Below are 20,849 nucleotides of genomic sequence, written 5' to 3' on the forward strand. Positions count from 1 at the left end.
TCTCCCCTCTATCTGTCTCTCTCCCTCTCCATCACCCCTCCCCCCTATCTTTCTTTCTCCCTCTCTGTCTCTCTCACTGAACTCATCCTTTCTCTGATTAGGTTAGAGGGGAGCTCTGTTCATGCCTGTGTGTGTGTATGTGTGCAAGCGTGTCTCTGCCTGTGTGTGTGTTACATTCCCCAGCAAGAAAACCAAAAATGTCGCTCAAACAGAAAGGGGAACTAACACAGTCACTGACCAACAACCAAAATGAAACAGGTGGGGTTTAAAGAGGGGTTCTGAAAGACACTCATGGGGGTGTCCACTGAAAGTTGACTAGCAACAACAACTGGAACCTAACAGACACCCACCATGAGCACCCAAACTTGCCCAAGAAGAGGCAAACAAAAGAAAAACCCACACCAAACTTAAAGACAGGAAGCAAACCAAAAAGGTGGAGCAAAACTAAATCAGATAAAGAATTGTTTGTCTAGAACTCAAAATAGGCCACGCCAACTAAAGGTGTTAACCCTCTGCATCTATCAAGACAAGTGGAGCATTGGGCCATCCACTCTTATATAGCACCTGGGCCAGCACAGGTGAAACACCTTCCCACTAACGAGATGGCAACCAGCACAGGTGTAACACATACTGACTAACGAGGTGACACCAATCGTGCTAAAGTCCAACGTCATAACATAAATGGAAAAACCAAAGCCTGTAACACCTTCCCCCTTAAGAGAACAAATACAGTTGAAGTGGGAAGTTTACATACACCTTAGCCAAATACATTTTAACTCAGTTTTTCACAATTCATTACATTTAATCCTAGTACAAATTCCGTGTCTTAGGTCAGTTAGGATCACCACTTTATTTTAAGAATCTGAAATGTCAGAATAATAGTAGAGAGAATGATTTATTTCAGCTTTTATTTATTTAATCACATTCCCAGTGGGTCAGAAGTTTACATACACTCAATTAGTATTTGGTATCATTGCCTTTAAATTGTTTAACTTGGGTCAAACGTTTTGGGTAGCCTTCCACAAGCTTCCCACAATAAGTTGGGTGAATGTTGGCCCATTCCTCCTGACAGAGCTGGTGTAACTGAGTCAGGTTTGTATTCCTCCTTGCTCGCACACGCTTTTTCAGTTCTGGCCACACATTTTCTATGGGATTGAGGCCAGGGCCATTTTGCCACAACTTTGGAAGTTTGCTTGGGGTCATTGTCCATTTGGAAGACCCATTTCTGACCAAGCTTTAACTTCCTGACTGATGTCTTGAGATGTTGCTTCAATATATCCACATTATTTTCCTTCCTCATGATGCCATCTATTTTGTGAAGTGCACCAGTCCCTCATGCAGCAAAGCACCCCCACAGCAAGATGCTGCCACCCCCGTGCTTCATGGTTGGGATTGTGTTCTTCGGCTTGCAATTGCCCCCTTTCTCCTCCAAACATAACGATGGTCATTATGGCCAAACAGTTCTATTTTTGTATCATCAGACCAGAGGACATTTCTCCAAAAAGTATGATCTTTGTCCCCATGTGCAGTTGCAAACCATAGTCTGGCTTTTTTATGGCGGTTTTGGAGCAGTTGCTTCTTCCTTGCTGAGCGGCCTTTCAGGTTATGTCGATATAGGACTTGTTTTACTGTGGATATAGATACTTTTGTACCTGTTTCCTCCAGCATCTTCACAAGGTCCTTTGCTGTTGTTCTGGGATTGATTTGCACTTTCGCACCAAAGTACGTTCATCTCTAGGAGACAGAACGCGTCTCCTTCCTGAGCGGTATGACGGCTGCGTGGTCCCATGGTGTTTATACTTGCGTACTATTGTTTGTACAGATGAACGTGGTACCTTCAGGTGTTTGGAAATTGCTCCCAAGGATGAACCAGACCAGAATTTGGCTGATTTCTTTTGATTTTCCCATGATGTCAAGCAAAGAGGCACTGAGTTTGAAGGTAGGCCTTGAAATTCATCCACAGGTACACCTCCAATTAACTCAAATGATGTCAATTAGCCTATCAGAAGCTTCTAAAGCCATGACATCATTTTCTGGAATTTTCCAAGCTGTTTAAAGGCACAGTCAACTTAGTGTATGTAAACTTCTGACCCACTGGAATTGTGATACAGTGAATTATAAGTTAAATAATCTGTCTGTAAACAATTGTTGGAAAAATTACTAGTGTCATGCACAAAGTAGATGTCCTAACCGACTTGCCAAAAACATAGTTTGTTAATAAGACATTTGTGGAGTGGTTGAAAAACTAGTTTGAATGACTCCAACCTAAGTGTATGTAAACTTCTGACTTCAACTGTATAGCCTATATTTCAGTCGGACAAGTTAGCTCAATACCAACATTTAAAAAACGTCAATTTCACAACATTATCAACTTAAATGCGTTGCTACTTAAATGCGCCGCCTTCTCCAATGTAAGGATGGCGTCTTCTGGGTGTCAACAATTAAATATAAGACAAAACCCTTTATATATATACACTACCGTTCAAAAGTTTGGGGTCACTTTGAAATGTCCTTGTTTTCGAAAGAAAAGCAATTTTGTGTCCATTAAAATAAAATAAAATTGATCAGAAATACAATGTAGACATTGTTAATGTTGTAAATGGCTATTGTAGCTGGAAACTGCTGATTTTTTATGGAATATCTACATAGGCGTACAGGGGCCCATTATCAGCAACCATCAGTCCTGTGTTCCAATGGCACATTGTGTTTGCTAATCCAAGTTTATCATTTTAAAAGGCTAATTGATCATTAGAATAAAAGGCTAATTGATCATTAGAAACCCTTTTGCAATTATGTTAGCACAGCTGAAAACTGTTGTGCTGATTAAAGAAGCAATAAAATTGGCCTTCTTGAGACTAGTTGAGTATCTGGAGCATCAGCAATTGTGGGTTCGATTACAGGCTCAAAATGGCCAGAAACAAATAACTTTCTTCTGAAACTCGTCAGGCTATTCTTGTTCTGAGAAATGAAGGTTATTCCATGCGAGAAATTGCCAAGAAACTGAAGATCTCGTACAACGCTGTGTACTACTCCCTTCACATAACAGCGCAAACTGGCTCTAACCAAAAGAGGAATGTGAGGCCCTGGTGCACAACTGAGCAAGAGGACAAATACATTAGAGTGTCTAGTTTGAGAAACAGATGCCTCACGGGTCTTCAACTGGCAGCTTCATTAAATAGTACCTGCAAATTACCAGTCTCAACGTCAACAGTGAAGAGGCGACTCCGGGATGCTGACCTTCTTGACAGAGTTGCAAAGAAAAAGCCATATCTCAGACTGGCCAATAAAAAGAAAAGATTAAGATGGGCAGTCTGCCAAGAAAGTCAGCATCCCGGAGTCGCCTCTTCACTGTTGACGGTCAGACTGGTAATTTGCAGGTACTATTTAATGAAGCTGCCAGTTGAGGACCTGTGATATATTTTATATTTGAGATTCTTCAAAGTAGCCACCTTTTGCCTTGATGACAGCTTTGCAAACTCTTGGGATTCTCTCAACCAGCTTCACCTGGAATGCTTTTCCAACAGTCTTGAAGGAGTTCCCATATATGCTGAGCACTTTTCCTTAACTCTGCGGTCTGACTCATCCCAAACCATCTCAATTGGGTTGAGGTCTGGGAATTGTGGAGGCCAGGTCTCACAAAGACACGGCGGTTGGAACCAAAAATCTCAAATTTGGACTAGAGACCAAAGGACAGATTTCCACCGGTCTAATGTCCATTGCTCGTGTTTATTGGCCCAAGCTAGTCTCTTCTTATTATTGGTGTCCTTTAGTAGTGGTTTCTTTGCAGCAAATCGACCATGAAGTCCTGATTCACACAATCTCCTCTGAAAAGTTGATGTTGAGATGTGTATGTTATTTGAACTCTGTGAAGCATTTATTAGGGCTGCAATTTCTCTGAGGCTGGTAACTCTAATGAACTTATCCTCTGCAGCAGAGGTAACTCTGGGTCTTCCATTCCTGTGGCGGTCCTCATGAGAGCCAGATTCATCTTAGCGCTTGATGGTTTTTGCGACTGCACTTGAAGAAACTTTCAAAGTTCTTGAAATGTTCCGTATTGAAAGACCTTCATGTCTTAAAGTAATGATGGACTGTTGTTTCTCTTTGCTTATTTGAGCTGTTCTTGCCATAATATGGACTTGGTCTTTTACCAAATAGGGCTATGTTCTGTATAACCCCCCTACCTTGTCACAACACAACTGATTGGCTCAAACGCATTAAGAAGGAAAACATTTCCACAAATTAACTTTTAAGAAGGGACACCTGTCAATTGAAATGCATTCCAGGTGACTATCTCATGAAGCTGGTTGAGAGAATGCCAAGAGTGTACAAAGCTATCATCAAGGCAAAGGGTGGCTATTTGAAGAATCTCAAATATAACATATATTTTGACTTGTTTAACACTTTTTTGGTTACTACATGATTCCATATGTGTTATTTCATAATTTTGATGTCTTCACTACTATTCTACAATGTAAAAAATAGTAAAAATAAAGAAAAACCCTTGAATGCGTAGGTGTGTCCAAACCTTTGACTGGTAGTGTATATATATATATATATACAGTGCATTCGGAAAGCATTCACACCCCTTGACATTTTCCACATTTTGATACATTACAGCCTTATTCTAAAATTGATTAAATTATTTATTTTTCCCATCAATCTACACACAATACCCCATAATGACAAAGTGAAAACAGGTTTTTAGAAATGTTTGCTAATTTATACAAAATGAAAAACAGAAATACCTTATTTACATAAGTATTCAGACCCTTTGCTATGAGACTCTGTAATTGTCACGGTTTCGGCCGAGGCTGCTCCTCCTCCTTGTTCGGGCAGGTTTCGGCGGTCGTCATCCCCGGAGTACTAGCTGCCACCGATCTATGTTTCATGTTTGTTTGGTTGTGTCTTGATGTTGTACACCTGTGTCTAGTTAGTCCTCATTAGTGTCCTATTTAGTTCTCGTTGTGTGTGTCAGGTGTTGTGTGTGATTGCTCTTCTGTTTGGTGTTCTGAGCTACGTGTTTCCCTCCGTTGTTTTGGAGAGGTTTTCGCACATGTTAGTGCGCCTATTGTTTTGACGCCTGTGTGCGCCTTTACTTCGCCTCCGGGCTTGTTTGCTCGTGTACTACGTGAATATTTCACTAAAGTCTTTTGGACTTAGTTTCTGCGTCCTGCGCTTGATTCCTGCACCACACCCACCTTCAGCACCCCTTGACAGTAATTGAGGTCAGGTGCATCCTGTTTCCATTGATCATCCTTGAGATGTTTCTACAACTTGATTGGAGTCCACCTGTGGTGAGTTGAATTGATTGGACATGATTTGGAAAGGCACACCTGTCTATATAAGGTCCCACAGTTGACAGTGCATGTCAGAGCAAAAACAAAGCCATGAGGTTGAAGGAATTGGCCATAGAGCCCCGAGAAAGGATTGTGTCGAGGCACAGTTCTGGGGAAGGGTACCAAAATATTTATGCAGTATTGAAGGTCCCCAAGAAGACAGTGGCTTCCATCATTCTTAAATGGAAGAAGTTTGGAACCATCAAGACTCTTCCTAAAGCTGGCCGCCTGGCCAAACTGAGAAATCGGGAGAGAAGGGCCTTGGTCAGGGAGGTGACCAAGAAGCCGATGGTGACTCTGACAGAGCTCCAGAGTTCCTCTGTGGAGATGGGAGAACCTTCCAGATGGACAACCATCTCTGCAGCACTCTACCAATCAGGCCTTTATGTAAGAGTAGCCAGACGGAAGCCACTCCTCAGTAAAAGGCACATGACAACGCGCTTGGAGTTTGCCGAAAGGCACCTAAAGACTCTCAGACCAGAGACCTGTGGTCCTCTGTAGCTCAATTGGTAGAGCATGGCGCTTGTAACGCCAGGGTAATGGGTTCGATCCCCGCGACCACCCATACGTAAAAATGTATGCACACATGACTGTAAGTCGCTTTGGATAAAAGCGTCTGCTAAATGGCATATTATTGTTATTATTATAGACCATGAGAAACAAGATTCTCTAGTCTGAATAAACCAAGATTGAACTTTTTGTCCTGAATGCCAAGCGTCATGTCTGGAGGAAACCTGGCACCATCCCTACGGTGAAGCATGGTGGTGCTAGCATCATGCTGTGGGGATGTTTTTCAGCAACAGGGACTGGGAGACTAGTCAGGATCGAGGGAAAGATGAATGGAAAAACCATCAAGCGCTATGATGTAACTGTCTCTCATTAGGACCGCCACAGGAAAGGAAGACCCAGAGCTACCGTTGCTGCAGAGGATAAGTTCATTAGAGTTACCAGCCACAGAAATTGCAGCCCAAATAAATGCTTCACAGAGTTCAAGTAACATACACATCTCAACATCAACTGTTCAGAGGAGACTGCATGAATCAGGCCTTCATGGTCGAATTGCTGCAACGAAACCACTACTAAAGGACACCAATAAGAAGAAAAGACTTGCTTGGGCCAAGAAACACAAGCAATGGACATTAGACCGGTGGAAATCTGTCCTTTGGTCTGATGAGTCAAAATGTGAGATTTTTTATTCCAACCGCTGTGTCTTTGTGAGACGCAGAGTAGGTGAACGGATGATCTCCGCATGTGTGGTTCCCACCGTGAAGCATGGAGGAGGAGGTGTTATGGTGTGGGGGTGATTTGCTGGTGACACTGTCTGTGATTTATAATTCAAGGCACACTTAACCGGCATGGCTACCACAGCATTGTGCAGCGATACACCATCCCATCTGGTTTGCACTTAGTGGGGCTATCATTTGTTTTTCAACAGGACAATGACCCAAAACACACCTCCAGGCTATGTAAGGGCTATTTGACCAAGGAAAGTGATGGAGTGCTGCATCAGATGACTTGGCCTCCACAATCACCTGACCTCAACCCAATTGAGATGGTTTGGGATGAGTTGGACCGCAGAGTGAAGGAAAAGCAGCCAACAAGTGCTCAGCATATGTGGGAACTCCTTCAAGACTGTTGGAAAAGCATTCCAGGTGAAGCTGGTTGAGAGAATCCCAAGAGTGTGCAAAGCTGTCATCAAGGCAAAGGGTGGCTACTTTGAAGAATCAAAAATCTAAAATATGTTTTGATTTGTTTAACACTTTTTTGGTTACTACATGATTCCATATGTTTTATTTAATAGTTTTGATGTCTTCACTATTATTCTACAATGTAGAAAATAGTACAAATAAAGAAAAACCCTTGACTGAGTAGGTGTGTCCATACCTTTGACTGGTACTGTATATATATAAATTATCTTCTTTATTTCTATAGTTGCCTAACTCTCACATGTTTTTGAAATACTCACGTACGTTTCTATAACTCGCGTCCTCTTGGAACGAGCCCAAACAAAACAAAACTGATCTCCAATACAGAAAAAACGTGCAGTCAAAATAAATTGTGAGCAACACACTAGCTAAACACAAAACACAATACTTATTGACTGCCCACCCTTGAGACACAATCAGTAACCAAGTTGTCCTTTCCACGGACATGTCTGATTTCAAGGGGAAACTCCTGCAATATCCGCAGTCACTTTCCTCCCGTGATTTTCCTCAGTGGAATTGCCTCAGGGAAACGAGTGGCAGTGCACATGATGTTAAAGAGAAACTGGTTACCACTCTTGGCTTTGGGCAAAGGACCAACACAGTCCACCAGAACCCTGCTGAAATGTTTGTCAAAGCAGGAATAGGCTGCAAAGGCGCAACCGGCACAGCTTGGTTCGGTTTATCCGTCCGCTGGCAAACAGGATTTACAGTAAGACACAACATCCTGTTTCAGACCAGGCCAGAAAAAGTTATGCAAGATACGGTCATACGTCTTGTTGACCCCAAGATGGCCTGCCATACTACCATCGTGAGTCAACCTCAGTATCTCTTGTCGAAGCGTAACTGGAATGAAAATTTGAGATACACTGGGCCAATTTTCTGCCCAGAAGTGGCGCAAGGATGCCATTTCCTCCTTAGAACATAATCTCTGTCAAAGTAACCCACACAAACTTAATCAAACTCCTCCTCTGGACATATCTGAGCAAAAAGAGGGGAGAGGGAAACATCTTTACTCTGTTCCACAATCAGCTGCTTGCTAGACATCAAAGTATCAACTCTAGGAACCCTCTCTTCCTTCAGCGGTCCTACAAACTCACTCACCTTTGGGGTTTTCAAAGGAGAGGTCAACTCAGGAGGCTTACCGAAATCAGGATCACCCATAAACCTCTCAGACAGATCGACTATGGTGGGATTGCTGACATCCTCTTCAACACTAGACTTGCTCCCGGCGACTTTCTTAGACATAGCACGTGTAACGGCACACGCTGGGAACACCTCTAGGGTACCTTTCTGATAACCCGTCAGGTTCCTCTACTCTGGGTTCCTTACAAACGACAGGATTTGGCACGACCTTCCCTCCAGCCAAATCGTTTCCCAAAATGAATGAGACCCCCTACACCGGTAGGCTAGGCCTCACTCCAACGACAACGGAACCAGAAATAAGATCAGACTCGAGTTCCACATTATACAAAGGAACTTCCATGCAACCCAACTCCACGTCTTGTAATAACACACTGTAACCAGTTGCTGAAGTGTCAGACAAAGGCAAAACACCCTCCAAAATGAAGGACTGGACTGCCCCAGTGTCTCGCAGTATCTTCACCGGCTGCGTAATAGTATCACAACTCTGCAGAGACACGAACCCGTTTTGAAACAAAGGGTTCATACACATCCAAAATCTTGTTTAGGAGATACCCCAATCCCAACCAGAGACTTAATGGGCTGGAATGCTCCCACAAGAAGAAATTGCTTTTTCTCTCTCTCATTTTTCTGTTTCAATTTAGGACACTGAGAGACAATGTGTCCTTTCTCATGGCGTTAATAACAAACTGGCGGACACGAAAAAACAGTTTTCCACCGATCTTTATCTTTGAGCACTTGCAGTAGGAGGTTACTTCTCTGGATTGCTTTTTGAGTAGGGATAACTACTGGATGCTTTGTTTGTGAAGGTAGTTTTATGTGTCAACACAAACTCATCTGCAGCTTTCTCAAGAGTGAGATCCTTGTGGTCATAAATGTAGGTCGCAACCCTTTCGTGTAGGCAATTCTTGAACTGTTCGAGAAGTATGAGTCCTTGACCTCTTGAGAACCAAACCACCAATCAAAAAGACATGCTTGTTCCCTTGCAAACTCAACATGGCTTTGTGATTCTGTCTTTCTTAATTTACGGAACTGTTGTCTGTATGCCTCTGGGACAACTTGTAAGCCCGAAAACAGCAGCTTTAACAGTGTCATAATCGGAACTCTGGTCAAGAGACAAAGCGGCGTACACTTTCTGAGCTTTTCCCACAAGAACACTTTGGAAGAGCAGTGACCAAATATCTCGCGGCCATTTTAGGGATGTGGCAATCCTCTCAAACAGAGTAAAATATACATCCACCTCCTTTTCGTTGAAAGGCGGTACAAGCCGGCTGTTCGGACCAATATCAAACTCTGTTGAGGGTGCAGGATGGCCTGACTGGATTCGAAGCACTTCCAGATCCATCTCTCTTAATTGAATGTTATGCACACGTTCTTCTTGTTCTTGTTCTAGTCTGGCTGCGCGTTCTCGTTCTTTGGCTGCACTCTCATCTTGCCTGTCCCTCTTGCCTGTCCCTCTTGCCTGTCCCTGTGCTCCACCTCTTCATTTATTTTGATCCAATCTCTCCTCACGTTCTCTTTCCTTGTGCTCGAGCTCTAATTTCTGTTGTTCAATCTCTAATTTTTGTTGCTCCAACTTTGCCTTTAGTTCTAACTCCCTTAGTTGCACGTCTACGGGATGTACACTACTACCGGTAGCGCCCTTTTCATCAGCCTCTCTCTCCTGAAGGATTTCCTCTTTCACCAAAGCAGTACCGATAAACTCTTTGACAATGGCTTTTGGATCGCCAGATGCCACCTTAATGTCATAATGCTTTGAAATGACGAGCAGATTCGCCTTTGTACATTTACAGTATCTAGCATCTCCCATGTAGGGTTTTCCACTAGCATCTCCCATGTAGGGTTTTCCACAATTGCTTCCAACTTAAAGTCCATGACTTTATTTTTATTTAATTAGCCTGTGTGTTTATGCAACGTTCAAAATGATTCCACCAATCTTATAACCCCTCAAAGTGGATGTCAGTGACAGAAACTCTACCACAAAAGTGTATTTTGAACACTCAAATATCTGGGCACAGCAGAGCTTCAGAGTAGGTGACTAGAGCGACTACCATACTCATGGGAAACAAGATCCCGGACGAGCCCCCATTTTGTTACGTTCCCCCTTCTGTTTGAGCGCCATTTTTGGTTTTCTTGCTGGGGAATGTGAGTGTATGCACAAGCAGTATGTGTTTGTGTTTATCGGTCTGTGTGTGTGTTTGTGCGTCTCTGTGTAGTTAGCGCTTCATTCATTAACAGACCCATTACCTAGGTCGGTTGGTTATAATTATAATAATTTATAATTATAAATTTATAATTATAATTAGTCATTTAGCAGACGCTCTTATCCAGAGCGACTTACAGGAGCAATTAGGGTTAAGTGCCTTGCTCAAGGGCACATCGACAGATTTTTCACCTAGTCGGCTCGGGGATTAGAACCAGCGACCTTTCGGTTACTGGCACAACGCTCTTAACCACTAAGCTACCTGCCGCCCCTGGTTCACGGCGATCTGTCTGTCCATGTCTCAGGATCTGTGCTGCAGCTAATCAGATCTCTGTCCTCTGGTATTGTCTCCTGGGGCCATCCAATTCTGCCTCTACAATGTTAGCGCTCTGCAAATAGTTGACTCTCATAAACACATCACTTCCTCTCAGTTTCTGATGGCTGCATTTGTAACCTGGCAGGATTGTCCACACGCACTTTACTCACGCAGTCGATAAACACACACACAGTCCAAGTCAACATTTACTCCCGTCAGCTAGTAATAATAAAGTGTATCGGTAACATTTGGAGACTGTCAACTTCCATGACGGTTTATGATATCTTTATATTATTTTGTGATACACACGATATGAACATATCTATATTTTGATTAATAATATAGCTAAGCTTATGAGGCATAAGATGACACATCCATTCTGCATTCAAAGATGATGACATCAGTAATAATCAGAAAGAGTTGTGCTGGGAAGAACAGCGTGATTTGATTGGTCCCACTGGTGAGTGTGGCTGAGTGCCAAGTGGCTCGGTCAGTGTTGATTGGTTCTCGGGAGAGCCTGCTGTGACTGATCCTGTGTCAGTGGGGCGCTGTCCAGTAGCTGTGTGTGTGTGTGTTCAGCCTGCCTGGGAGGTAAAGGAGCTCTTCCCAGCCCAGCGAGCATCCACCCACTCACAGCTGCTCCCCACCAACACTGTGTGTATCCATGTGTGTGTGTGTGTGTGTGTGTTTGTCTGTGTTTGTCAGCGTGTGTGTATGTTTGTCAGCAAGTGTCTGTGTAACTGTGTCTGTGTGTGTGTGTTTGTCCATATGTGTCCATTCTTGTGTGTGTTTGATATCTCAGTGGAATAAGTCAGTCAGTCAGTGTGTGAGTCTCTTTATCAAAGCGCTGCATGCCTGTCCAGACATTCTGTTATCCTATTATGACTGCTTCTCCCTGGAGTCTCTGTTTGAAGGTCTCCGCTATAAGCCTGCTGCTTCTACTTTCAGACAGAACAGAACAAACTTCAGCCACTTATTGGTATCACTGTTGGCCTGTTTCATGTGTATTGTGTTTGTTCATTGATAGACTGATGATGATCAATAGGTCTATTGTAACCTCTGCTCCTTTGTGTGTGTGTGTGTGTGTGTGCGTGTGTGTATGTGCGTGTGCGTGTGTGTGTGCGTGTGCGTGTGTGTGTGTATGTGCGCGCGTGTGTGTGCGTATGCACGTGTGTGTGCACATGTGTGTGTGTGTGTGTGCATGTGTGTGTGTGTGCATGTGTGTGTGTGTGTGCATGTGTGTCCAGCTGGCCCTGTGATCTGGAGGATGCTGACCTACCCCCCCACGCGGAGAGCGCTCCTGGTGGGATGTGGACTTCAGATGTTCCAACAGCTCTCTGGGATCAACACCGTCATGTGAGTACACAGCCTAAGCTTTAGCATCTTAGTGGCCTTAGTGGCCCCTGCACATTGAATATGGTACTGGCACTGACCTGTATGTACTTGCATTCTCGTGTTTCTTCATCTTATTTTAATATTTCTTGTGTTTGAAAAAAAAGAAAATATATATATATTCTGCACTGTTGGAAGAGCTCGCAAGTAAGCATTTCACTGTACTTTTTATACCTGTTGTATCCTGTGCACGTGGCGAATAACTTTTAAACTTGAAACTTGTTGGTTAGAGTTTCCGCATTAAGGAGATTTTTCTTATTTAACTCTGCATCGTTGGGAAAGAGCAAGTAAGCATTTTACTGTAAGGTCTACATACACCTGTTATATTTGGCGCATGTGACAAATACAATTAGATTTTGATTTTTACATTAAAGTCATTTAGCAGACGCTCTTATCCAGAGCGACTTACAGTTAGTGAGTGCATACATTTTCATACTGGTTTGATTTGATTTGGGGGAAGGCCCTGTGATAGACTAGCGTCCTGTCCAGGGGATGTACTTGTACATCAAGCTGCCTCACGCTACAGAAACAGGAGATAGACTCCGGCTCCTATGTGCCGTTTCGACTCGCACTTGTGCAAGTTCGGTGGGCTAACATGCCTAGGCTATAGCTCAGTGAGGTAACATGGTTTTGATGAAGGTACATTCATATTTACAGGATCAACACCATCATGTGAGTGGTGTGGTAACATGCCTTTAGCTCAGTGGACTTACATGGTCCTATGACTCATGTCGAATACCAGTTCAATGGTCCAGTCAACACTTAGACAATTGCATGCAGGATCTACACTGTCATGTGCCGTAAAGGAACCACACCTGTGTTATTGATAAGCAACCTTGCCTGAAGTAAATTGACAATTGACAGTGGGAACCTACACTATACATTTTTGGGGTGTATCAAATGGTTTTCTTTGACATAACACACCCCTTTTTCTATTGATGTTAATGGTTCATGCACTTTTATGCACTTTTCAGGGTCAATCGCTCACTGAATTTCCTTCGTGCCTGTAATAATAATAATAAGGTGGTAAACAATTGAATCTTTATTTCCATCTCAAGTGAGATTGCATTGTCTAGTTCTCTCTCATCCCCCCTAAGCTCAAGCATATTCTGGGCATTGTAAACAATCTTGCGATATGTGCTGTTGCTAAGCAACCACTTGAGGTGAGAGGAATAGGACAAGTGGGTGAGCGTGGGTGTCGGTTTGGTTCGGTGTGCTAGCGTGTGTTTGTGTGTGCGTATGTGCGTGTGGGTGATAACCAAGGTTTTACATTTGTGTGTGTGTACGTGTGTGTGTGAGTCTGTTAGTGTGTTTTGGTGCGCTGTGTTTATCTCTCCCTCTGGTAATTTGTAAAGCCACAGGTGGTGGCAGAGACAGCCGAGTGACAACAAATCATGTTGATGGGTTGTCTGTCTCATTGGGATCCGGCATGGGGCACATGCCTATGTGTCACTCATTCCTCACCAAACCAGCCCCAGCCCCAGCCCTAGCCCAGATAGAACAGCAGCACAGAGAGTCACAATGGTTCAGGGCAGTCACACATAGACACTCACTCTTTCCCTGCCCAGCCCAAGATTGTCTCAGCTGGCTAAGGAGTAGATGGAGAGACAGTCCCTCACCCTCTGTTCAACTTAGACCTGTCTGTGTCACTCACTCGTCCTCTGCCCAGCCCTCAAATGAGACAGCATGATTCCTCTTCCTAAGATGTTTTGGAAGAGTTTCATATGGTATGAATCCTGTCACTCACTCTGAGTACCTCTTTCTTTGTTCAGACCCTGTCATGAAGAGATGACTCTAAATGTTGTTGCACATTCCGCCAACATCCCAGCTTCGATTCCTCTCAGACTCTCTCAGGCACAAACCTATAGCGGACTCATAGACACAAGCATGCACGCATGCACGTATGCACAGTACACACACACACAGTCGTTGTTGTGAACGGAACTCAGCGTGCTGTCGGATTGACGTCCCCCACCTGCCAGAGAGCGTCGGGATTAGAGATGTGTTGATCCATATCTCTCATGAATTAAAGGTCTCCCGGGACATGTGCCGATTTTATGGCAGTTTGAGTTATTGGTTTGTTTGGGATATGTTTGTGGTTCCTTGCGGACCTCACTCTCTCTCTCTCTCTCTGGCTCTGCCCGTCCGTCTATCTGTCTGTCTGTCTGTCATTGTGAGCCACAATGAGGAAGAAGAATGAACTGGCCTGTCTTGTCAGTGAGGATGTGTCCTCTTTCTATTAGATCTGGAATCATAATGATTCGATTAGCCACATTATCCAGCACGCAAAGGTCATTGTAGGAGAGAGAGGGAGCTAAAGAAGGAGGGAGAGAGAGGGAGGGATGTAGAGCGAGGCATGCAGGCAGACAGACAGACAGACGAGAGAGGGAGGGGATTAAGAAGTGGACAGAGAGAGGGGGGGAGAGATAAAGGGAAAGAGAGCGAATGAATGAGAGAAGGAGGGGCCAAGAGGGAAGGTCATCTGTCTGTTTCTCCTCTGCCAGCAGTTAAGCCTGAGACTACAGCAAGAGCCTACTAATCCTGTCTGGCAGACTAGCAGAGGCCACAGGTGTTGTTGATCCATCCATAATAGATCATGTCTATTAGTGATGATGTCGCTGAACATTGGGCATGTCTTACTCTGGTCTCAACATGATACTCATGTCCACAGATAACCTGATCACTTACAGTATGTGTCAAAGTTTGTATTTAGTAAGAAATGCCACTGTACATCCTACTGTAAAATTATACATTGTTTTTGAATTAACCAGCATAGGGTAACCTTTCAGATTATGTTGTTTATATCGTAATCTTTTGGTTTGTCATATTTTAGTGTATAATTTAGTTTTGATGTGTGAATGTTTGTTTACGTGGGGCAGTTGGCAGACACAGATGGTCAGCTGTAGAAATGTCATGTTGGAGATGTTGAGACATGCCAATTAACTAGTGACTCAGCTGGACAGCCTGGGAGGAGAGCTGTAAAGGTCCAGTCTTTCGTGTATGTTTGTGTGTGTGTGTCTGTCTCTGTGTGTGTATTGCCCTTGATGACTGATGACAGTCTGTTGTGTATTTCTTATAGTTGATAAGCAACTTTTAGGCTATCGTAGTAGAAAGGCCTATGGTAATATTATTGTGTCTAATCACACACACACACACACACACACACACACACACACACACACACACACACACACACACACACACACACACACACACACAGAGCCTCCTCGTTGGGTTAATCCACAACAACCTATTATTTAGATGCACTAATTGTTCTTTTATAGTCTTCTCTAAGTGTGTCAAAGTTTATGTTGCTGTGGTGTGTGTTGCTGTTGTAGTTCCTTTCGGAGACTGTTATGACTTTGTTGTGGTACTTGTTTTGTTTTTTTTGACCATCTGACCCACCTGGACCCTAACATACAGTAGTTGTTGTTTTCTTTTAGAGGTGTGTAAGCGTCACCATGTTGTTAGTATAGTTGAACAGGTTTGAGCAGAGTTGAGCAGTAGCCTTGTGTTCTCTATGTTGAATAAACTGTCTCTGTGTGTCTCTGTGTTCAGCAGCATTAGACATGAGTGTGATAATGCATTCTCCTTTCATGAATGTAATGAGAGAAATAGTCCATTTCCCAAGGGAGACATTTCTCGCCTCCATTCTCTCTCTCTCTCTCTCTCTCTCTCTCTCTCTCTCTCTCTCTCTCTCTCTCTCTCGCTCTCTCTCTCGCTCGCTCTCTCTCTCGCTCTCTCGCTCTCTCGCTCTCTCTCTCTCTCTCTCTCTCTTGCTCTCTCTGAGTGCTCTTAGGCCCCTATGCTTTCTATCTCTCCTGTTTCTCTCTCTCTCGCTCCCTCCCCTCCTCCCTCTCTTGAATTGATATGATTACATTATTGTTACCTGGTTAGTGTGCTGTCTGTGAGTATCAATGTGTTTAAATGATTGTGCCATTGAACCCCCAGTCATGAGTGATTATTGGTTAGGGATATGATAGCTGGTCCTCTCACTCCTCACATCTCACACACACACACACACACACACACACACACACACTCACACACACACACACACACACGCACACACACAGTCAACACTGCTGCTCTAGTATACACTATGTATTCAACTGCGTGACCAAGACACTACCCACTATATTTGTAAATACAGTCATGTTTGACATAGCAGTAGCACATTCATGATCTATACTATATATCATATTGTATACATATCAGGCTATTACTATGCAAACTACCTATACTATTATTATTATAATTTGTGTTTTTTTACTATTATTATTGATATTGATTATTGTACTGCAATGTTGTGGGCGCTAGCACACAAGCATTTTGCTGCACTTTCTATACCTGCTGTAAACAGTGTACGTGACGAATAAAATGTTATTTGATTTGGGTTGACACACACATACACAAACACACACTCCTCGTGTCACACTGAGGCTGCCAATGCATCCATCCGCTTTAACGATCAGGCCATCATGACCTTTCCAGACAATATCATATTGTTCGTCTTTAGGTCAGCTAACAGCGTAGCCAGCTTTAAAGGAGCTCTGATAGGTTAGGTATTGTTTGCTGGGTCCTTAGACCCCCCAAGTATCTATCTCTGGCTGCGTCCCAGATGACACCCTATTCCCTATATACAGTATCTCACAAAAGTGAGTACACCCCTCACATTTTTGTAAATATTTGAGTATATCTTTTCACACTGAAGAAATGACACTTTGCTACAATGTAAAGTAGTGAGTGTACAGCTTGTATTTGCTGTCCCCTCAAAATAACTCAACACACAGCCATTCATGTCTAAACCGCTGGCAACAAAAGTGAGTACACCCAAATTGGGCCCAATTAGCCATTTTCCCTCCCCGGTGTCATGTGACTCGTTAGTGTTACAAGGTCTCAGGTGTGAATGGGGAGCAGGTGTGTTAAATTTGGTGTCATCGCTCTCACACTCCCTCATACTGGTCACTGGAAGTTCAACATGGCACCTCATGGCAAAGAACTCTCTGAGGATCTGAAAAAAAGAATTGTTGCTCTACATAAAGATGGCCTGGGCTATAAGAAGATTGCCAAGACCCTGAAACTGAGCTGTAGCACGGTGGCCAAGACCATACAGTGGTTTAACAGGACAGGTTCCACTCAGAACAGGCCTCGCCATGGTCGACCAAAGAAGTTGAGTGCACGTGCTCAGCGTCATATCCAGAGGTTGTCTTTGGGAAATAGATGTATGAGTGCTGCCAGCATTGCTGCAGAGGTTGAAGGGGTGGGGTGTCAGCCTGTCAGTGCTCAGACCATACGCCGCACACTGCATCAAATTGGTCTGCATGGCTGTCGTCCCAGAAGGAAGCCTCTTCTAAAGATGATGCACAAGAAAGCCCGCAAACCAAAGACAACCTCTGGATGGTGTTGGAGTCGTTGGCACGACTCCAACACCAACATTAAGTTTGCCGACGACACAACAGTGGTAGGCCTGATCACCGACAATGATGAGACAGCCTATAGGGAGGAGGTCAGAGATCTGGCCGTGTGGTGCCAGGACAACAACCTCTCCCTCAACGTGACCAAGACAAAGGAGATGATTGTGGACTACAGGAAAAAGAAGAGGACTGAGCACGCCCCCATTCTCATCGACGGGGCTGTAGTGGAACAGGTTGAGAGCTTCAAGTTCCTTGGTGTCCACATCACCAACGAACTATCATGGTCCAAACACACCAAGACAGTCGTGAAGAGGGCACGACAAAGCCTATTCCCCCTCAGGAGACTAAAAAGATTTGGCATGGGTCCTCAGATCCTCAAAGAATTCTACAGCTGCACCATCGAGAGCATCCTGACTGGTTGCATCACCGCCTGGTATGGCAACTGCTTGGCCTCTGACCGCAAGGCACTACAGAGGGTAGTGCGTACGGCCCAGTACATCACTGGGGCAAAGCTCCCTGCTATCCAGGACCTCTATACCAGGCGGTGTCAGAGGAAGGCCCTCAAAATTGTCAAAGACTCCAGCCACCCTAGTCATAGACTGTTCTCTCTGCTACCGCACGGCAAGCGGTACCGGAGTGCCAAGTCTAGGTCCAAAAGACTTCTCAACAGCTTCTACCCCCAAGCCATAAGACTCCTGAACAGCTAATCATGGCTACCCGGACTATTTGCACTGCCCCCAACCCCATCCTTTTTACGCTGCTGCTACTCTGTTAAGTATTTATGCATAGTCACTTTAACTCTACCCACATGTACATATTACCTCAACTACCTCAACTAGCCGGTGCCCCCGCACATTGACTATGCAACGGTACCCCCCTGTATATATAGCCTCCCTACTGTCACTTTATTTTACTGTATATATAGCCTCCCTACTGTCACTTTATTTTACTTCTGCTCTTTTTTTCTCAACACTTTTTTGTTGTTGTTTTATTCTTACTTTTTTGTTTAAAATAAATGCACTGTTGGTTAAGGGCTGTAAGTAAGCATTTCACTGTAATGTCTGCACCTGTTGTATTCGGCGCATGTGACCAATAAAAATTTGATTTGAAACAGTTTGCTGAAGACAAGCAGACTAAGGACATGGATTACTGGAACCATGTCCTGTGGTCTGATGAGACCAAGATAAACTTATTTGGTTCAGATAGTGTCAAGCGTGTGTGGCGGCAACCAGGTGAGGAGTACAAAGACAAGTGTGTCTTGCCTACAGTCAAGCATGGTGGTGGGAGGTGTCATGGTCTGGGGCTGCATGAGTGCTGCCGGCACTGGGGAGCTACAGTTCATTGAGGGAACCATGAATGCCAACATGTACTGTGACATACTGAAGCAGAGCATGATCCCCTCCCTTTTCCAACATGATAACGACCCCAAACACACCCCCAAGACGACCACTGCCTTGCTAAAGAAGCTGAGGGTAAAGGTGATGGACTGGCCAAGCATTTCTCCAGACCTAAACCCTATTGAGCATCTGTGGGGCATCCTCAAACGGAAGGTGGAGGAGTGCAAGGTCTCTAACATCCATCAGCTCCGTGATGTCGTCATGGAGGAGTGGAAGATGACTCCAGTGGCAACCTGTGAAGCTCTGGTGAACTCCATGCCCAAGAGGGTTAAGGCAGTGCTGGAAAATGATGGTGGCCACACAAAATATTGACACTTTGGGCCCAATTTGGACATTTTCACTTAGGGGTGTACTCACTTTTGTTGCCAACGGTTTAGACATTAATGGCTGTGTGTTGAGTTATTTTGAGGGGACAGCAAATTTACACGGTTATACAATCTGTACACTCACTACTTTACATTGTAGCAAAGTGTCATTTCTTCAATTAAAAGATATACTCAAATATTTAAAAAAATGTGAGCGGTGTACTCACTTTTGTGAGATACTGTATATATTGCACTACTTTTGACCAGAGCCCTATCGGCACTGGTCAAAAGTAGTGCACTATGTAGGAAATAGGGTGCCATTTGGGACGCATCCTCTATCTCCTGGGAGAGAGTGGGCTTTTCAGCTTGCTCTCTCTTTCCCGCTTTAATCCTGTTCAATCGGGTGCATATTCAATGAAGCTCCAGTAATGCATTTGTAAATGTCAGCCATAAGCGAACAATGTATGTCCCTCTAACCTTTAGAGTGAAATGGACTGGAGCATGGCAGGTAGTCAGAGAGAGGTGAGAGGGGAGCAGAGGGGTGAGGAGGAAGAAGAGAGGGAGGGGGAGGAGAGATGAGGGGGACACATTTTCTTTCTTGTGAGTAGAATTGATTGTACAGCAGTTCTTTCTGGCCATGTGATTAACTCCAGGTCATAACCTATATTATATATATTAATATCAGGACACAGACACATACAGGCCCACTTCTCTCTTTCTTTTCTGCCCCTCCTCCACCTATCTCTCCTTTGCCCGTCCACCCAAGCCTCAGAGGTGAGTGCACACAAACATATCTCTTTCAGACACCACTTCCATCCTTCTCTCTTCCACCTTGACATTCCATTCCTCGTACTCTACCTAATCACCCTCTTTCCCCTCCTCCACTCTCTCTTCCTCCCCTCTCTCTGACATCTTTGTTGTCACCTTGTCTTCATGTCGGAGTGGAGAGAGGAGAAAGGTGTGAAGTGAATCTATGGCAGAGCATAGCCAGTGGAGTGCAGACAGAGTGCAAGTTCCATTTTCAGAACAGAGGTTCTGAAGGCCATTTCACACCTTCTGCCTACTCCTCTCACATCACATACAGCCCCTGGCACAATCTGAAATGGCACCCTATTCCCTATATAGTGCACTGCTTTTGACAGGAGCCTATAGTGAATAGGGTGCCATTTCGGACACAGCCACTCTGTTATATAACCTCCATCTTGGACCTGTGAATAATCTTGGAGAAGGTCAAGGTGTCAGTGTTGGTGACACGCTGGGATCTTGATAACGTTGCCGTTGTTGTTGTTGTTGTTGTTGTGTTTTTGTGTATTTACACAATCTACAGTCTACCATGTCACCTTCTTTGTTTTGGTTTTCAAGAGCCAGCTTGTGTGTCCTCCTTCAAACCAAGTCAAAGTCAGCCAATGTTTATCTAGCTAGACTTTTTTTCTTCACATCTCGAGTAGGAGATGAGTGTTTCTTGTTTATGTAATGATTTGTTTGTCTCTCCACTCCACTGTGAAGTTCCTATTCAGCTTTTTATACTTGCATAAGTGCACCCTCTTACACTGAGATAATGTAATCATGTAATAGGGACAGCATAACATCTTGAAAATGCATTACAGCAGTTGTTGCTGCACAATTTCGAACATAAG

General features: G+C 44.0%; 1 protein-coding gene across 1 annotated transcript in view; it reads left to right on the forward strand.

Moving 5' to 3' along the window:
• The window catches only part of LOC121554863 (proton myo-inositol cotransporter-like), a 70,657-nt gene that overhangs the window by 35,352 nt on the left and 14,456 nt on the right, over positions 1-20,849 (forward strand). The window contains exon 4 of the mRNA XM_041868576.2: positions 11,949-12,057. Within this exon, the coding sequence (XP_041724510.2) occupies positions 11,949-12,057 (109 nt within the window). The remainder of the gene's footprint in view (positions 1-11,948; positions 12,058-20,849) is intronic.

Source organism: Coregonus clupeaformis, chromosome 40 (genome assembly GCF_020615455.1).
Source record: "Coregonus clupeaformis isolate EN_2021a chromosome 40, ASM2061545v1, whole genome shotgun sequence".
Taxonomy (NCBI): Eukaryota; Metazoa; Chordata; class Actinopteri; order Salmoniformes; family Salmonidae; genus Coregonus; species Coregonus clupeaformis.